This window comes from Squalius cephalus (genome assembly GCF_949319135.1).
Source record: "Squalius cephalus genome assembly, chromosome: 18".
In the NCBI taxonomy this organism is placed as follows: Eukaryota; Metazoa; Chordata; class Actinopteri; order Cypriniformes; family Leuciscidae; genus Squalius; species Squalius cephalus.
This window is the reverse complement of record NC_137139.1, coordinates 25,516,813-25,535,525: the sequence shown is the minus strand read 5'-3', so window position 1 is coordinate 25,535,525 and position 18,713 is coordinate 25,516,813. Positions and strand designations below refer to the sequence as shown.

The 18,713-nt window shown below is 36.4% G+C and overlaps 3 protein-coding genes across 4 annotated transcripts; 1 reads left to right on the top strand and 2 right to left on the bottom strand.

Moving 5' to 3' along the window:
* Positions 1–84: 84 nt before the first annotated feature.
* Positions 85–4,819, bottom strand: nemp1 (nuclear envelope integral membrane protein 1). 2 transcript variants are annotated; one of them, XM_079850090.1, is made up of 10 exons: positions 4,616–4,819; positions 4,015–4,136; positions 3,708–3,927; positions 3,473–3,545; positions 3,236–3,329; positions 2,684–2,798; positions 2,150–2,375; positions 1,899–2,066; positions 589–793; positions 85–495 (listed from the first exon to the last, which is right to left on the bottom strand). In XM_079850090.1, exons 1-10 carry the CDS (start codon positions 4,719–4,721, stop codon positions 442–444), a joined length of 1,383 nt encoding a protein of 460 aa, XP_079706216.1. In that variant the 5' UTR covers positions 4,722–4,819; the 3' UTR covers positions 85–441. The 2 variants fall into 2 exon arrangements, with proteins under 2 accessions (XP_079706216.1, XP_079706215.1); XM_079850089.1 differs by having other exon boundaries at positions 478–793; positions 4,616–4,807.
* A 143-nt stretch (positions 4,820–4,962) lies between these two features.
* Positions 4,963–8,820, bottom strand: LOC307146206 (uncharacterized protein). The gene is made up of 2 exons (XM_079850082.1): positions 8,373–8,820; positions 4,963–5,956 (listed from the first exon to the last, which is right to left on the bottom strand). The coding sequence occupies exons 1-2, from the start codon at positions 8,625–8,627 to the stop codon at positions 5,819–5,821; spliced, it is 393 nt and encodes a 130-aa protein (XP_079706208.1). The 5' UTR covers positions 8,628–8,820; the 3' UTR covers positions 4,963–5,818.
* Positions 8,821–9,310: 490 nt separating this feature from the next.
* On the top strand, positions 9,311–18,677 carry nlrp12l (NLR family pyrin domain containing 12-like). The gene is made up of 13 exons (XM_079848730.1): positions 9,311–9,390; positions 10,767–10,881; positions 10,973–11,074; positions 11,209–13,002; positions 13,084–13,257; positions 14,234–14,407; positions 14,511–14,684; positions 15,516–15,689; positions 15,759–15,932; positions 16,823–16,996; positions 17,389–17,562; positions 17,705–17,878; positions 18,049–18,677. The coding sequence occupies exons 2-13, from the start codon at positions 10,838–10,840 to the stop codon at positions 18,056–18,058; spliced, it is 3,342 nt and encodes a 1,113-aa protein (XP_079704856.1). The 5' UTR covers positions 9,311–9,390; positions 10,767–10,837; the 3' UTR covers positions 18,059–18,677.
* Positions 18,678–18,713: the final 36 nt, after the last annotated feature.

Sequence of the window (18,713 nt, the reverse complement as noted above, 5' to 3'; positions counted from 1 at the left end):
TTTTATTTTAAGGTGAGATTTGACCATATTTATTAGTTTACAAAGTAAAGCAATAAGACTATGTATTTTTATGTTTTTATTTTTCATAAAAAAATAATCCTTTGACCTTGAACAGACTTACAGCTCCAATCAATGTCCACAAAAAGCTGTATAACATTTGTGCCTCTTCTGTTCAGCTGTTTTAGTATTGCTTTTTTATTGATATACACATGTGCCTGGGCCTTAGTATAAACTCAAAAAACAAAACAAATCATAAAATACAGTCCATGTAAAAACAGTGTTCACAGTTCCCTCCTCACACGGGACATCTCTGCAGAAATTAAACTCAAAGATTTAAGACAAATAAACATCCTTTTTAAGAAAATCACTGTTGGCCTTTCTCACGAGCCACGAAAACAACACCCAGGGCATGTTCACCATTAATCATCCGTTACGAATGCATCAGAGACTGAAGTCATGTGTTTGCAGTCGGGAGTGAAAACCTCCAACAGATACCTACAGAAGAACAGTAAATGCTACACTTAAGCAGATCTCAGATCAGATTAAAACATTTAAATACTTTCCAACACTGTTCATCGGTCATTTCACCCGTGTGTTGTTCAGTCGTGGAGATAGCGCCTCTGGCTTCACACCGTCGTCTGTTTCCCACCCCTCCTCCTCCTCCTCCTGTTCTTCCTCATCAGTGGAGAACAGCTCATCTTCGAAGAAGGATCCGCCCAGCCCGTACTCCTGTGTGTGAACTGACACCTCATTGGATAGCAGATGTGGAGAGCCTTCGATGAAGTCTGCAAACCTGAGTGCAAGTGTGGTTTTTTAGACAACATGACATTAAAATGGACATTTTTCTTTCTTTATATAAAGATTTTTGGTTTTAAGCATGATCCTTCAATATTCTGAAGTCATTAATCATTACACATTTCAAACCCCTGTGTTAAATACTCTCTGAGTGAATTATTTTAAAGCGGGGCTCAGTAACTTCGGGATTTCTTCGCTGTATTCTCGCTTTTTGCTCGCAGGTTTCTCTCTAGAGCTCCCCCCACAGCTTCGGAATAGATATGTGACAACACTGTTGTAAAAACTCGTAGGCGATTCTCGGACACCAGAGGCTAGTAGATCAACGACATCAAAGCAGATGGGACATTCTTTAAAACGTCTTCTTCATTCGGGTTCGGACAGCGTGAGGGAGCGCAATAATGACAGCATTTTAGCAGATTTCTTTTGGCCGTAAAGCAATTGTTTACATCGCGTGACCTGATATCACGCGAGACTTCCTGACGCGGCGGCCCGCCGGCTCAAAGTTGCAAGTGCGTATTTTCCGCTCACGGGCACCAGGGGGGTGCGAAACGACCACCATTCAACCCGAAATAAGTAATATAACCATTCCAATGACTCCGAAGCTGTTCAGTTAAGGTAAAAAAGTTACTTAGTTCACCTTTAACCAGCATTTATTAGCATGGAAGATACATAAGCTTGATTTTGGCGGTCGAGATCTGCTATGAAAATGGTAGAACCCCATTATCAGATTTTTACAGGTGGTGCTAGGGAGGAGGAGGGATATACAGAAGTTTCATAATTGTGCAGCAGGGCGATCGCAGGCTAGGGTACGAGATATATGGTTATGTGGATTAATAGGAAGTACTTCTGACTGGCTGATGACACAGCGTTGCAAGAACCAATCAGCACAGTTTCACGCCTGAGCTATGTATATGTATAATAGGATTTTGGAGCCCTGAAAGCAATGGGAAAAAAATAATTTAAGATGGGAGGGAAAAATTCCCATTTGCTAGAAAACTTTTGTGTTCTCCCTTTCACAAGATGGGTGCATCTTTTTAACCACTAGAGGGCCAAAAAGTTACATAGTGTAGCTTTAACACTGTTTCTAAAATAGTTTCTCATACCTCTTAGGAGACTGGATCCTAGAGACCGTCTTCCAGGTGTTGAACTCAGGACTGTTGCAGTATTTCCTAAGTTCCTCCAGAGCTTTCTGAGTCTCCACCTCCGACTGTCTCTGATACTCCTCTTCTGTCAGCAGACGCCGTGGCTCGAGTTTCTTAGGCTTCAGCTTCCTTCAGAGCATTCATTCAGCAAGAAGACAATAACTACATTGCTCAATGTATTTGAACAACTTTTATTAAAGTTATATGCTCACTGATAAAGCATGAAGGCCTTGGTAAAAGGGTACTCCAGGTTCTTTGAGCAGAACGCAGCTATCATGATGGCCAGAGCCACTTGCTGGACCTGAATCCCAGCGTACACCAGCAGAAGGCCGAATATCTGCAGCGTCCAGGACAGGATGTTGATACTTCGCTCCTCCACCAGAGGCCCATAGCGGTAACAGACTGCAAAACTGATGAACCCGACCACAATGACATAACCTAAATATATATAAAACAAACAACAGTCAGCACTCCATATACTTTAAAGACTAGTATACAAATATATGAATCAAGTATTTGCAAAATAAAGTTTGTTTCATAATATTTCAATCTAATCAAATAATACATAAAAATATAATGATTATTTATTTAATAAAAAATAAACAGTAGCTCACTTTTCACTATCCAGTCAAATCTGGTGTATAAAAGTCTTATCTACAGCCAATGAATATATCATATTACAAAAATTAAATATGTTCTATGTTGGACTTTATGCACATTAACAAGTTTTCATGGGGCTCTCTTACCGATAGCCAGATGCCAGTGATCTTTAAGAATTATTTGGAGATTCCTAAACACCAGCTGGATGATGTAGAGAGAAAAGGACCAGCCGCCCATCACCAGCACATAGAATGGGCTTTTCTACAGGCCAAGGAAACAAACATGTTGAAAGGTAATAAGACCATAAGGGATAGTTCTGTCGTCATTTACTCAACCTCAAGTTGTTCCAAACCAGTGTGAATTTCTATCTTGCTAAACACAAAAGATTATATTTCGAAGAATGCCAGTAACCAAACAGCTGATGGACCCCATTGACTTCCATAGTACTTTTTTTCCATAATATGGAAGTCAATGGGAGCCATCAACTGCTTGGTTACCCATATTCCCCAAAATGAACACAAAATTCTTTTGTGTTCAGCCGAAGAAATAATTTAGGAATAACTTGAGGAGGAGTAAATGACGGAATTTAAAATTTTCCCTTTCCCTTTAATATGATTACACACAAAGCCAACCAAGGTGTTCGACGGTAGAGAGAAGGATGTTTAGTACTGATGCTTAGTGAATGTGAGGAATCCTACCTTGGGTAAAAAACGGCTGATGACGAAGATGACGATGATGAGGGACGCGATCATGCCTGTGCTCATGCCAGCAGAGTAGTAGAACACTTGACTCCTATAAGACAGATGAAACGGGTGTGAGCAGAGACTTATAAACACAATATGTCTAAGTAACAACCTAAATTGTGCATCTATCCAGGAAAAGGAGAACTGGCTAAAGAGAATATTTTCATTTTGAATTATATTAATGTCAGTTACCGGCTTAGAATGTCTGCAAAGAAGAACAGCAACACTCCAGCCAGAAAAACCAAAAACAGGTAGATGTCAAAATCTACAGGAGGAGAAACAATATCAATCTCCAAATCAATAACACAACCCCGGTTATATGAGAGCATGAAGATTTCATTTAAGCAATATAATCTGCAGGACCAATAGGAATAAGTTTCCCTATCCATGTGGACTTTTGCCTTTCTAATATATTAATGCAACTCACGTCGGCTAGGTTGTACTGTATACAATGTATGGGAGTCTGAAGGGTCCACTCTGAAACAGGTCTTGTTGCTAAAGAGACTGATGCTCACGGTGGTCTCATTGGTCTGTTCGCGAACAAAATACTGCACAAGTTTCCAGATGCTGAAATGCTCAAGCTCCTGCAGGTCCTGCTCATCATTAACCACCGTCACTTTCAGCTTTGTAGTGCTCCACACTCTCACCTGTCAATCAAATAACGGGCAGGGGCTCTCAATTTCGATGCAAACATTACAGATCACATTGACAAGTCATAGTTAAAAGTCTTTTACCTGTATTCTAGTCCATGTTTCCCTCCATCCAGGTATGATGGAGTTATAGTAGCAAAAATGTTGTGCAGCTTGTGTTTTGATTTCTTGTCCATCTTTAATTTCTATGATGGGACGGGTGGCACCTGCATGAAAATGACAGAGTAATAACTTTTGTGAATCCTATATATATATATATATATATATATATATATATATATATATATATATATATATATATATATATATGTGTATATGTGTGTGTGTGTGTGTGTGTGTGTGTGTTTAAATATTTTACATACACATATTTTATACATATATACATATTTTAAAATACGACATTATGAAATAAGAACATTTTATGAAGTGTGCATCTACCGTGAAGTGAGGGTTTAACTTAAACATCTGGTTGCGACAAAAATGATTAAAAAAGACAACAAACTACATTATCACATAACGTTACTTTTAAAATAAATATTTCCACAGCCGTAACTAATTACATCAATAAATATATACGTTACCTAGTACGCTAACAACACGTATAGCTTTCAGAATTGTCCTAAATAATTTCCAAACAATATGTATCAAGATATAGTATCTTAAAGCGTGTATAACTATTGCTTACCTGAGGTTTGAGAAAAATGAAATGAAAATAGCACAGTAGTCAAGATAACTTTCAATCTGACTGTTTTGATTCTAAAGCCACTTTCGGATTTCATTAATCCCGCCATGATGTCTTCTCGCGTTTCTTCGATGGTTGGAGTGACGTTACCAACGAGACTTGAGTGCTGAACAGCGTCACCCGCTGCACTGGAGTGACCACGCGCTTGTGGCGCACCATCACACATGATGACTGCAAGTTACTCAGTTATTTCTATCAACTGTAAAGTCAAAAATGTTCTTTTTAAATATATATATTTTTTTTTTACATGCGCGTGTTTTTGCTGTGATGTGAAATAAATCGACAAAACTGTGCAACTGAATTTTTATTTATTTACCTTTTTTTTTTAATCACATTTCTTTCTATTCATTTAGGTGTTACACTCATGAAAGACACTCAGCTTCACTAACCCTATTAAACAAGTGATGGCAAAGCCGTTTCTCTCTCCGGCGCCAGATTGTCTTTTCCTGTTGTCTGTTCCTCATAATCCCATCCGTTGTCTTTAAAGCTCTTGCCCTAATTACAGTTTAAAAACACTTACTCATCATACTTCCCTCTCTAAGAACTTTCAATTTCCTCTCTATGTCAAGCAAATCCTCTTTATTTCTGTCCATGAAATGGACAAAAAGAAACAAAACATTTAATTACAGAGCTCATTAAACTCCCTTTAGAGAGCATGACCATACCTATCTGTTCCTTTAAATAGTCTAATTCACTTTCACCTGTTAATTTGACGTCTATACAGTGAGTTGCAAATAAAATAATCAGGTGACTCAAGCACATATGCATAAAATAATTACAGATTCAGTCAAAATGTTAGTTGCCTACATGTTCTATAAACAAGAATATTTCATCACTTTTATACAGAAATTATTGAATAAATTCTTTCAATCATAGCAAAATATACACAAATAAAATTAAAGAGTATAAAAATATATGTCTTCCTTACAGCTGTAGATCTCAATTGCAATGTGAAAATCACTTTATCACAAATCCAAAGGGAAGATATATATAAGATATATATAACGATAAACAGCATGAGAGGTTGAGCTGCATGTCCAGGGCAGATGTAGGGTCATTTTTCTTAAATCAGCATCAGGATGTGCAGCATTAATGAGAAGATTTTGGATCCTGACAGTAAAGTACAAATGCTGGTCACGGATTCTCTCAACCCCAGGCTCCTCCCGGGTGGAAATCTGGAACAATTGTGGCAGCAGCAGAAAGAGGGGTGGAGTATCCCACAGTGAAGTTCTGCAGACCCAACATCAGACATTTCCAACTGTAGCGAAGAGCCTTCCCCACGTTCTGTAAGACAAGCAGAGTGTTGAAAAGAACACACATTGTGAATTTGTAACTTAGTCAACCAATATATTGTCTGTATTAAATGACATGTAATATATTCATATTATTCATATAAAATTTTATAATAATAATAATATTATAAATGTGTGTGTGTTTATTGTATGAGCAATAAATTACATAATCAAGGGAATTAATACTAAAATTATTGCACGACCAAAAGCAATACCTAAGGAAAAAAATCCCCTAAATTGATATAAAAAGATCTGGTTCCCTTTTATACTTTTTTTTTTTTTTTCCAGAACTGTGATGATTACTTTTTTATTTTCCAATTTTAGTTTGTGTATTTTTTCCCCTTTATTGTATGTAATTGTAAGTTTAGTTTTTGGATAAATAATTTACTTAAATTAAAATTTTAAATGTTAAAAAGGACAAAGAATATTCCAAATAAAAATATTTAAACTCAAAATCATTTGACTGCTATAGGAAAACAGTGTTCACAATGCTTTGGCCTTTTTGTAAATCTAAGCAACAAATCAAAATCATTTTAACAATTGGATTAAAACGCAATCCAATTCATTTGAAAATAACTATTTTCACTCACAGATCCAGGAGATTTAGCCTGTGCCAGCAGGAATATTATAGGAATTAAGACTTTGAGTGGTTTAAATACTGGAATTCCAAGTAGACAATTTAGCTGGATTAACACTAGGCTTTATCATTTTAAACCGTAAACAGCATGTAGCTTAGTGTCTTTACATTAGTGACGGTCTCTCTGTGTGACAACAGGCCAGAAACAGGATGCACTGCTTTATCCTGTGGGAGGAAACATTTGCTGCATGACAATGGATCACTGCATGTGATCTGAATGACCCCTTCCTCCCAAAATAACAAATGACTGACTATGTACTAGCCCTAGTTGTTTTTCAAATCATCGATATGGGAAAAAACAGATACTGTATACTGAGTGAATGCAATGTAAGCTAATGTTGAAAACATAATGCAAGTAAATTGTCTCTCATCCTTTGCCGCATTTTTAACGAAATCTTACATTCATCACCATTCGTGTGCTTTATGCTTTGCACATTTAAACATTTGGTTTTCTGTATTGTTTTGAGTCTCATGTTAGAGTTGTCCATAATGTTGCAATAAAAAAGTAAAATCTATCCTATTTGTGGTTGCGCCCAGTGAAAATGTCAGGGCACGTATGAACCTGAAATACTGGCCCAACTGGACCAGCAACAGAAAATATTTATTGTTGAGCCCTGTATTTTACTTTATGTTGTTGAGAAAGTTGGCCATTAGCACCAAACTACTACAAGCTACTTTGGTGAAGGTGCTTTGAAGAAAAAAAACAGGCCAGGGATGATATATATTTTAAGTGGATTACAGTGAGATGCCGTGTTTACTAAAGATACTCCATTTACTCAGTCTCAGCAGTTTAAATTGGCTAAGTCTGATAAGGAAACAGTCTAAGATGCCAGACAGGTCATCCGTTGATCTTTGACCTTGTCTAACACAGGGTCAGCAAATTCACTAGAAAAGTCATTACCTGAAGTGAGAATTTTATCTGTGCATGATTTCATAATCAAAATTCCCTATATGGAAAATAATATTTTTTTTTTTTACTGAATAACACATGACAACTTTTCTGTTGAATAATGTCACTTCTCTCACTCGTGACCAAGGAACTGGTCATTTGGAAACTCAGTGGTAGATTTTGTGAGATTTTAAATCAGGATAACACAGGGACAAAAAAACATTGTTAACAATTTCATCCAAGTTCCCTCAAGTTTTTGCAAGATAAAAAGTAAATAAATAAATAAATATAATACATAAATAATAAGAAAATTAACATCAACAACTGCTAATAAAAATCAGAATCAGAATCGAATAGTTATTTGAACCACAAGAATATAATGACAAAATTTTCTAATTTACCAGTACTATTGGAATACTTGTCACTATTGGAAAGTATAACTAACAAGTAGGCCTTACTTGGGATTGTCTGATCCCAATAGTCACAATAGTAAATAAATACTAATTAAGTAATACTAGTAGTAGTAGTTAGTAGTGAAAATAAAGACTAGTCATTGCTAGATTACTTACTAGTATTTTATTTATAGTAGCAGTAATATAAAATGCATAGTTGTATCCTAGTCAGTCTATTATGTTCTAGATCTAGATCTAATTCAGTCTATTATTATATTCTATACATTAAATTGTATTTGAAATTCAAATAAATGCTGTTCTTTTAAAAATGCTAATCATCAAAACTGCAAAATGCATCAGTTGCCAGAAAAATATTCAGCACCACAACCTTGGTGAAATGCGTATTCCTTCAAAAACAAACCAAAAAGTAACGACCTTAAACCTTTGAACAGTATTGTGCAAATGTTACCAAGTGAAATATGCATCCTACCTTTCTGTATTTTTTATACTTTTCTTTCTTTTTCGCTTTCTTTTCCTCCTTTAGTTTGTGTTGGCTGTCATCTTCCACTAAGGGCTGGTATGGAGATCTCTCCGGCAGGAAAGTGAAGCCCGGATCTCTGGGCCTCTTCTCCGCCGGCTGATCGAGGCTCTGCTCCGGTGAGCTGCTGTCGACCTGCCGCCTGTATCTGCCACCAGTGTCCTCAAAGAGGCCAAGCCGAGGCGCACAGACAGACTTGGTCTTCATGGTATTCACAGGAGCGTGTTGTTAGTGCACTCTGATAAAGCTCTCAGGACTTCATACATAGCCTACGCACATCCTCTTGGAGCAGCTCTGCAGTGTTTGTGTGTGTTTGGCTGGACTCCAGCTCTGATTGAGTCCAACATCACATCAGGGGGGAAAGTCTGACGGACTGGAGTACAAATTCTTGTTGACTGTCTGACTCTGGGGTCAGTGAAGTATATTCAAATCAAATTAATTTCCATTATTGAATTCACTAATTCACTGGCCTACACAATAAAAAAAAAATGATTGGTTGTGGAATGGAACGGAATGGAAAATGATTGGTTGTGGAATGTGGAACACACACTTTATTATGTGATTGATTGATTTTAGGCAATGCTGACACTTTCCACAGGTACAAAATAGGCCTGAAACTTTTTCAAAAAGTTATTTTATTAAATTAAATTTTTAATAAATATATATTTAAAAAATCATGGTACACAAGAGTTATAGTTAAATCTTTCTGTTTTTATTTTTTATTTTATTAAATATTTCTTTTTTTAATGTAAATTTTTTTTACATCGTTTTTGTAAACATTTTACTGAAAAACGCTATCATATAATATGAAATAAAGAAGAGACCAACAGTGCAAGCACTTCAACCATTATGATCTAAACCAGAACCCGCCCATTTTTGACCACGTGATCATTGACTGACAGGAGTGAAATCACTGAAGCGAAAGTAGTATAAGCAGACATTTGGACATGGGATACACACCGGCTTGTTCGTAAGTACACAACACATATAGTTTCTTACAAATACGTAAATTAGACTTTAACGTTTGAAAGGTAACCTATATTTCAACTTTACAATCGATGAAGGTTGACAGTTAGCTTTTTATAATAAACTGTAATTACAGTGGATTACTACATGCTTGAATGCTTTTAAAATCCTAATAGCCTACTTACTTATCTACTTCCATCTTTCATTTCTGGCTTTTTTATAATTAGATCCTAACCTACTAATCTAATAGCCTATGTCTTTTACTCAGTCCAGACACCATAAGCATCACTATAGAGTAGTAGTAGTAGTGGTAGTAGTAGTAGTAGTAATAAAAATAATAATAATAACAACTTATTAAAAATGCTCAATATTAGAAGGCAAACGTTCTTTCATTTTTTTTTTTTTACTTTAACTGGACATGTGATTCAGTTAAAAAATATGTGTTTATTGGTGTTGTCATCATTTTTTAACTTAAATTACACAGTGGCATATTTCTTAGCAAAACTCAAACATACAAGGAAACAGATCAAGCCAAAGAAATTTGAGGGTAATTTGAGACCAACAGGATGTAACACCCTACTTTTTGTTAATGTCATTTTATGAGTTGTTCAAAAGGGATGGATGATGCAACAATCCTTTTTTAAGCACTGATGATGATTTTCGCATGTGATGTCCTCAAAATCACATGGCATCAAGTGCACATGCATATATACCGTATATACACAGTATATATGCTCAAGATTTTGAAATGTGCTTAAAAAGAATTAATAATACAATCTCAGCACTTATCAAACAACCTTGTGTAATACAAAAAGGCTATACTGTTGTGTGACATGAGGTTACTTGTAAAATGGTGTATACAATTTAGCCACAAAACAAAGATCCACTTTTTTCAAACAAAACCACACATGAATACGGAACTGCTTTCTCCAACTATGTCTTAGTGGTTCCTCATTCTTTTGCTGCATTTTGTAAATGGCACCATAAATGTTCACATTACACCATTTCTAGATTAAGAGAAAGTCCTCTACATTACTTCTTATATTCTTTTGAACATACTTGATACTTAGATTTGATCAGAATTTCTTAGTTCAAGTTCATATGGGTTATTAAAATAAGTGGTTGCGATAGCCTGCATACACTTGCAACATTCTGGTTTTTTTTTCTTATCTTTTTCCTCTCACTTTTGATCATATCAGTCTTACATTTTGAAATTATTGTTTGTAGTGCATATCATGCGTTTGTTCACCAATCACTCCCTGATTGTGTCCAGGCATGTCTTGTTTAATGTTCTTGTGTACTGATAGTTCTTAAAATGTCCATGTTTGGTCCATTTTCGCAGAAGAGAAAAGAAAAAACATATATATATATTTTTTTCAGATGTAAGCTGTTGAACCATTGGACATGAAGTTAACTGAAGAAAAAGTATGGACCGGTGAAAAGAATTTTGAATGAATCTGACGGATTTAAGCATTCCATATTCTGGGACTCCATGGTGAGAAAAGTGTGGTAAAGTGTCTTTTTTTTATCATGTATGAGAAAATGATTGAATAAACATATTTCTACAAAAATTTCTCTCATTCAAGGATGGTTTCACGAAATCAGCCAAGCCATGTTTCTTTAAAAAGTACCAGTTCTATGCTGGATCCAATTGATCTGAAAAGGGAACCTCTCTATTCAGTACGAAGGTGTGAAGGTCTTTGATTAATAAAAGTATTTCATAGTTGTTGTTGTTGTTTAATCTTACCGACCTCAAATTTTTGGACGGTAATGTTCTCTGTGTGAGAGTCCAGTCATTTCATTGCCAATATATTTTTTACAGGTATCACAAGAACAATATTCCTGACTCTACAGTACAGTCCAATTCAGCCATGGAGTGCCAACAAGACTATAAATCAAGACTGAAATTAAAATTTCAATGCATTCACAATGACCTGTCCAAACAATCAGATCCCACATTCCTGAATGACATCTTCACAGAGCTTTACATCACTGAAGGGGAAAGTGAGAATGTCAACAAAGAACATGAAGTGAGACAGATTGAGATGGCGTTGAGGAGAAAAACCACAGTAGACATTCCAGTCAAATGCAATGACATTTTTAAACACTCACCTGAAAAGAACAGACCCATCAAATGTGTGCTGACTAAGGGAGTTGCAGGCATAGGGAAAACGGTCTCGGTGCAGAAATTCATACTGGACTGGGCCGAGAGCAACGCTAATCAGGATATCGAGTTTGTGTACCCACTTCCGTTTCGAGAGCTGAACCTGATGAAAGCAAAACAGTTTAGCTTGATTGAGCTTCTCCAACACTTCAAAATGGAAACAGGCTTTGGAGATGGTCACAAAAAGCAAAAAGTTCTCTTTATCTTTGACGGTCTAGATGAATGCCGCTTTCCTTTGGATTTCCAGAACAACGCAAAGTTGAATAACCCAACTCTGCCTGCCTCTATTGACGTTTTGTTAACCAATCTCATCAATAACACGCTGCTTCCTGATGCCCTCCTGTGGATAACATCTCGACCAGCAGCAGCCAGTCAAATCCCTCTTGGGTATATCGACCTGGTGACTGAAGTTCGAGGGTTTACTGACCCGCAAAAAGAAGAATACCTCAACAAGAAAATCAATGACGAACACCTCTCTGGCCGTATCATTGCACACTTAAAGTCGTCAAGAAGTCTGTACATCATGTGTCATATACCAGTCTTCTGTTGGCTCTCTGTTACGGTGCTAGAGAGAATGTTCAATGAAGCGGAAGATGGAGAAATTCCCAAGACTCTCACTCAAATGTACACACACTTTCTTCTCATGCAAACCAAAGCGAAAAACATGAGATACACTAAAGATTACAACCCAAGCCTGGAGGATGAAGACATGATTTTAAAGCTGGGTGAACTAGCCTATCAACAGCTAAAAAGGGGCAATCTGATATTCTATGAGGAAGACCTGGTGGCTTGTGGGATTGATGTGAAGGAAGCCGTGGTGTACTCAGGAGTTTGCTCACAGATCTTCAGGGAGGAGTCTGCAATAACTGAGAACAAAGTGTACTGTTTCATCCATCTGAGCATTCAGGAGTTTTTGGCAGCCATGTATGTGTATGTCATGTTTAAGGTCCACCACATCAATATTCTTGATCATGAAGTGCATCAAGAGGCCACCTTGTTTGAGTTGCATAAGTGTGCCATTGACAAGGCCCTACAGAGTGAGAATGGACACCTGGATCTTTTCCTCCGCTTCCTTCTCGGCCTTTCATTGGAGTCCAATCTGACCCTTTTACAAGGCTTGCTCTCTCAATCTGGTAGCAGAGCCTGTCAGAGCATTGAGGAAACAGTTGAATATATCAAGAGGATGATAGAGGAGACGTCCTTGCCAGAAAAGTCCATAAATCTGTTCCACTGTCTCAATGAAGTGAATGAACTCTCTCTGGTCAAGGAGGTCCAGCGCTTCCTGAACTCTGGGCATTTTTCTAAACTCTCCCCTGCACAGTGGTCTGCCCTAGTTTTTGTGTTATTGACATCAGAAGAGAAGCTGGATGTGTTTGACTTGAAGAAGTACATCAGATCAGACGAAGGCCTTACCAGATTGTTGCCAGTTGTCAAAGCCTCAGAATCAGCTCTGTGAGTTCTTGTTTTGACGTTTCATATTTAAAAGTTATCCTAATAGTGTGAACAGTGTTATATCTACATTATATTTTCCAGACTGGATAATTGTGGACTTACTATGAGATGCTGTAGAGCTCTTGCCTCCACTGTTGGTTCCAGCTCTTCGAATGTACGAGTGCTAGATCTGTGCAATAACTCCATTGGAGACAAGGGACTGGAGCTTCTGACAGCAGGACTGGAAAACACACTGTGCAATTTACAGGAACTGAGGTAAAGCTCTTGGCCATGTGTCTGTGCGTGTATATATACACAGTATGTGTGTGTGTGTGTTTGTTAGAGTGTGTGTGAGTGTGTGTAAAGATACATTGTGTATACATACTGCCACACAAATGTACAGAGAAGCAAGTACAGTAAAAACAGTAACATTTCAAATTTAAAATACCTGTTTTCTGTTTTAATATATTTTAAAATGGGATGTATTCCTGTGATGGTGAAGCTGAATTTTCAGCCTCATTACTCATTAGTCCTTCAGAAATTATTCTAATATGCTGTTTTTTGGAAATCTTGATAAATTTTTTTCAGGATTCTTTGATGAATAGAAAGTTCAAAAGAACAGATTCTATTTGAAATAGAAATCTTTAGTAACATTATAAATTGTCTTTATATTGGTCAATTTAATGTGTCCTTGCTGAGTAAAAGTAAAAAAAAAAAATTAATTAACATTTGTTTTGAATTACATTAGATTTAAATGTGATGTGATGCATTTTAGACATAATATTGACAGTTCTTACACGGTGGTGCTTCGTTTCGGTACGAAGCGTTTTTGAACGAATCATTTGAACGAGTGATTCAACGATTCACTCAGAACGAATCGGTTGGTTGAATTCTTTACAGACTTTCTCATAATGACAGTCACATGTTGCGACTTCAATGTATGGTATTAATGTAATCTGCATAAAGAGTGACTCAAAAATCCCCACCACTAATGTACAGTACAGTCTGGAACAAGCAAACACAGACAAGCAGAAATGTATTGTTAAATATTCTGTTTATTAAATATTTTGGATGATATAATAATGTTTTCAGCTGCCAGTAAGAGTTAACTCTCAGCTCTCAGAATAAATCTATTCTGGATGAATTCCAGTTTCCAAAAGGCCCATCAGAATAATTTTGTAATGTCCTCAAAACAATGATTTCATATTGTGTGAATTCATATTTTGTACCACTTGTGTTACTGTTTCCTCAGGCTCTCATACTGCAGAATCACCACACACGGCTGCTCGGTTCTGGAATCAGGACTGCTCCCAAATCTCCCAAACCTTAGGGTGCTGGACCTGAGTGAAAACAGTCTGAGAGAAGCAGGAATTAAGATCTTGGCCAATTACCTGAGGCATCAGCACTGTAAACTTGAGATACTGAGGTAAACATCCTTCCTCACCCCACTTCAGTTCATTGGAAGGCATCAATGCCAAATGTAGAATTTGTTTGGTCCTTCTGATCACATGTCATTGCATTATTCATAGGCTCAAAGATTTCAGAGTTACACCTGGAGGCATCTTTGCAATAGCCTCAGCTCTACAGTGCAACCCATCTCACTTAAGAGAGCTCGACCTGCACTGGAATAACCCAGGAGATGATGGAGTGGAGAAGCTTTCAGCTGTAACACAACATCCTCTTTCCCGACTTGAAACTCTTTGGTACTTTGTGTTAATGAAATGTTTTGTCATATACATATATACTTTTCAAAAGTTTGGGGTCGGTAAGATTAAAAAAAAAAGAAATTAATACTTTTATTTAGCATGGGTGCATTAAATTTATCAAAAATAAATACATTTCTGTCACGGAACACACACGGGAAAAGGTAGATCCAATAGCAGTAGTTTATTAAATGAAATCCAATCTCGTAGTCATCCAAGCAGGGGATCAAAATCCATATAATCCAATCCAAACACGAGAAATAATACAAGAACAGGCAAGGAAAACAGACTTCAAAAGTGCAGTGACATTCAACAACGACTCCGTGACAAACACTAACCAGACAGGGTATATACACACACAGAAATAACAATGAAACAGGGAACAGCTGGGAACAATGATGACGGGGAACAGCTGAGTGCAATGAACAGTGATTGGTACAGACAAGGATTGTGGGGAATGCAGTTGATAATGTGACAGACACCGTGGGGAAGGAGGACATCTAGTGGTAACCAGGGAACACAAACCAGACACTGTGACACATTTCAAATAAATGCTTACTGTTCATCAAAGAATCCTGAAATATATATATATTTAAAAAAATACTAAGCATGACTGTTTTCAACATAGATAATAATGATACTGTAAATGTTTTTTGAGCAGTAAATCAGCATATTAGAATGATTTCTGAAGGATCATTTTTGATCAAATAAATGCAGCCTTAGTGAGAATAAGAGACTTCTTTTAATAATCTTCCCGACCCAAAATGTTTGAGCGGTGTGCTATTATAAATATTAATTTCTAATTCACATGTCTATTTTTTCCACCCGTAGGCTAAGTTACGGTTTGCTCACTGTGAAATCCTGTCAGTCTTTGGCTTCAGCTCTGAGGTCCGGCTTCTCAACCCTTAAAGCTTTAGACCTGAGCGGCAACGCAATATATGATGAAGCAGTTAAAATGCTCTCAAATGGACTTGGAAGCCCTCATTGTAAAATAGAGATTTTGAGGTAAGGGTTTCAAATCTCCACTTAAATCCTACACACAGCGAACACTTTAAGCAATTCTTGTGTTTTCAGGATGGCATTGTGTGAGATCACAGAGGTGGGTGTTGCTGATTTGGCCTCAGCCCTCGTTTCTAACCCGGGTCCTCTGAGAGAGCTGGACTTGAGACAGAACCACATTAAGGATTCTGGTGTATCAAGACTTGCTGAAGTAGTGAAGAACTCCAACTGTAGGCTGGAGACGTTACGGTGAGCAGAACCCAGCATTGAGACTTTCATTATTAGTGCTTGCAAGGTAGATGTGCATATAATTTCAGTCTTGGCGTACGCATTAGAAGTAATGTGGATTACATAATCCGATTAATTTTTTGATGTAACAAGTAATGCACATTACGTTTCAGTTTAATTAATTTACATGTGTGAACAGACAAATTGTAAAAAGGTAACAAAACATTACTTTCAACTTTTTTGGTGATAAACATATTTCTAGCGGTCAGGCAATATTCTTAGTGGTCAGAATATAACAATATTCTAAGGCCCGGTTTCACAAACAGGGCTTAGATTAAGCCAGGATTAGGCCTTAGTTCAATTAGGACATTTAGGTAGCTTCTATAAACGTGCCTTAGAAAAAAAAATTTACTGGTGTTCATTTTGAGACAAAACAATGGCACTGACATATTTTAAGATATCAGTGCAAGTTGCTTTCAATTAAAACAGCTCAATAATGCATTTTAGTCTGGGACTAGGCTTAAGCCTTGACTATGAAACTGGAGGTAGATGTCTTTTTAAAAGAAAATCAAGGAGTATGTTATATAGATTATGCATTGTTGAATGCATTACTGCGTTAAACACATGAAAAAAAGAACTTCTCAGTAAAAAACACCTGAAAGGCCTGGAAGACAACAAGCCTCAGCCGGGTGAAAAACATATAACGCATTACTTTCCATAAAAGTAACGTAATTAGTTACTTTTTTAAAGGGAGTAACACAATATTGTAACTGATTACTTTTAAAAGTAACTTTCCCCCAACAATGGTCTTAGGTGTGCTTTTCTGATGATGTCAGTTGCAGTTGATCTTCTTTGTTTAGATGCTGAATTGTGACTGTAAATCTTTTAACATTAAACGTCTTTCATTACAGTTTAGGAGACAGTGGGGTCACGCAGGAAGGTTGTGCTGTCCTCGCTGCTGCTCTAAACTCAAACCCCTCTCATCTGATGGAGCTGGACCTGAGCAATAATGAGCTCACAGATGCAGGGATGAGGCTCCTTTCTCCTGTCCTGAGGAATCACAGCAGCAACATTGTGAAATTAGAGTATGTGTTCTACAAATATTCTCAATAACATTCTAATATATCAGATAATAATCATGAAGATTTTTTTTAAAGAACTGAATGTTTTTATTCAATTAGGATGCATTATATTAATCAAAAGTGACAAAAAAAATTTAAATAAAGAAATTAAAGCAAATATAAATCAGAAAACTTTTTGAAAGTCTTGAAACCAAATCAGCAAATTAGAAGGATTTCTGGAGAATCATGTGACACGGAAGACTGGAAATTCAGCTTTGCCATCACATTAATAAATTACTATTATTATTTAAAAAAATATTTAAACAGAAAACATTCAATTGTAATAATAAAAAAACTTCTAAAAAATTTTTTTTTTAAATGATAAAAAAACGTCTCTCTATCATTGTTTTCCATAGTTTGAGCCAGTGTGGTTTAACTGTGGACTGCTGTGATTCACTGGCTGCAACTCTTGTAGAAAAATCCTCGAGTCTTAGAGATCTGAATTTAGGTGTAAATAATCTACAAGATCTGGGAATTACAATCCTTTGTGCTGGGTTGGAAAATCCACATTGTCAGCTGGACACTTTGAGGTAACTCTACATCCAAAAGGTTTCTTTCATAGAAGATAATTGTGATTTTTCTCTAAAATACATGAAGATTGTATTTTACAGTTTTCTTTGATTAATGATTTATGCCTATAATATTGTTTACACTTAACTAATACTTCTATAGGTTATCCAACTGTGGGATCACAGGGGAAGGTTGCACTATTTTAGCCTCTGCACTGAGACCTAAGCACTCACTTTTAAGAGAGCTGGACCTGAGTGAAAACAATCTCACAGATTTAGCCGTGAGGCCGCTATCTGTTCTACTGGACGATCCAGACAGTAAACTAGAGAAACTCATGTAAGCAGTTCCTTGTGACGGAGGCTATTTGCAGTAGTTATGACTTTATGAACACCTGAAACAGCATAACAGCTACAGTGTGTCATACAAAATACTCAAACTATACATTTGCATTTGTTGAGCTTTGCTTGTGTGATGTTGAATGTAATAAATCTTTTTTTTCTTTCCAGATTGTATTAACTTCAGACTTGTGTGTATCACAGACCACAGAATACTGCCATAGCTCACTACTGATGACTGCACTTCTTATTATTAGTCATTTATATGACATTTTCAGATGTATTATTTTTTTACGTCCATTATTTATATTGTTCATATTTACATGTATATATATATATTACACTATTATATGCTAGTATGAAATACTGAGCAGAAATTGGCATTGTTTCATAAAATGTTGTCTACACACAGTATTGATATTTATGATATTAGTAGGAGTTTCAGAAACTAAGGAAGTTAAAACCTTTATAAATAAGACCAAGTTGAAATATTTGTGCGAATCACAAATGTTACAAGTTGACTGATGCACTGCTGTCTAACATGGTCAATATCTATATTTATTTTCACAAGAATCACCAAGTTGTACTCAGAACTCCTTGCTTTGTTAAGGTCACTAACACACTATTTCAACTGTACAGTTGTTAAACTGGTGTCATTATAGACTGTAGCTTTAATAAATGTGTTTGTGTGTCATTTGATTGAATATTTAACATTTATTTTGAAAATTTGTTATTCTTTATCCTGTAAAACTTTATGGTTGTATCAGTAAATCTTATTACAAATAAATGAAATGAATGTTATTTGGTGTGGGCATCTGTATTCAGTCACCATTTTC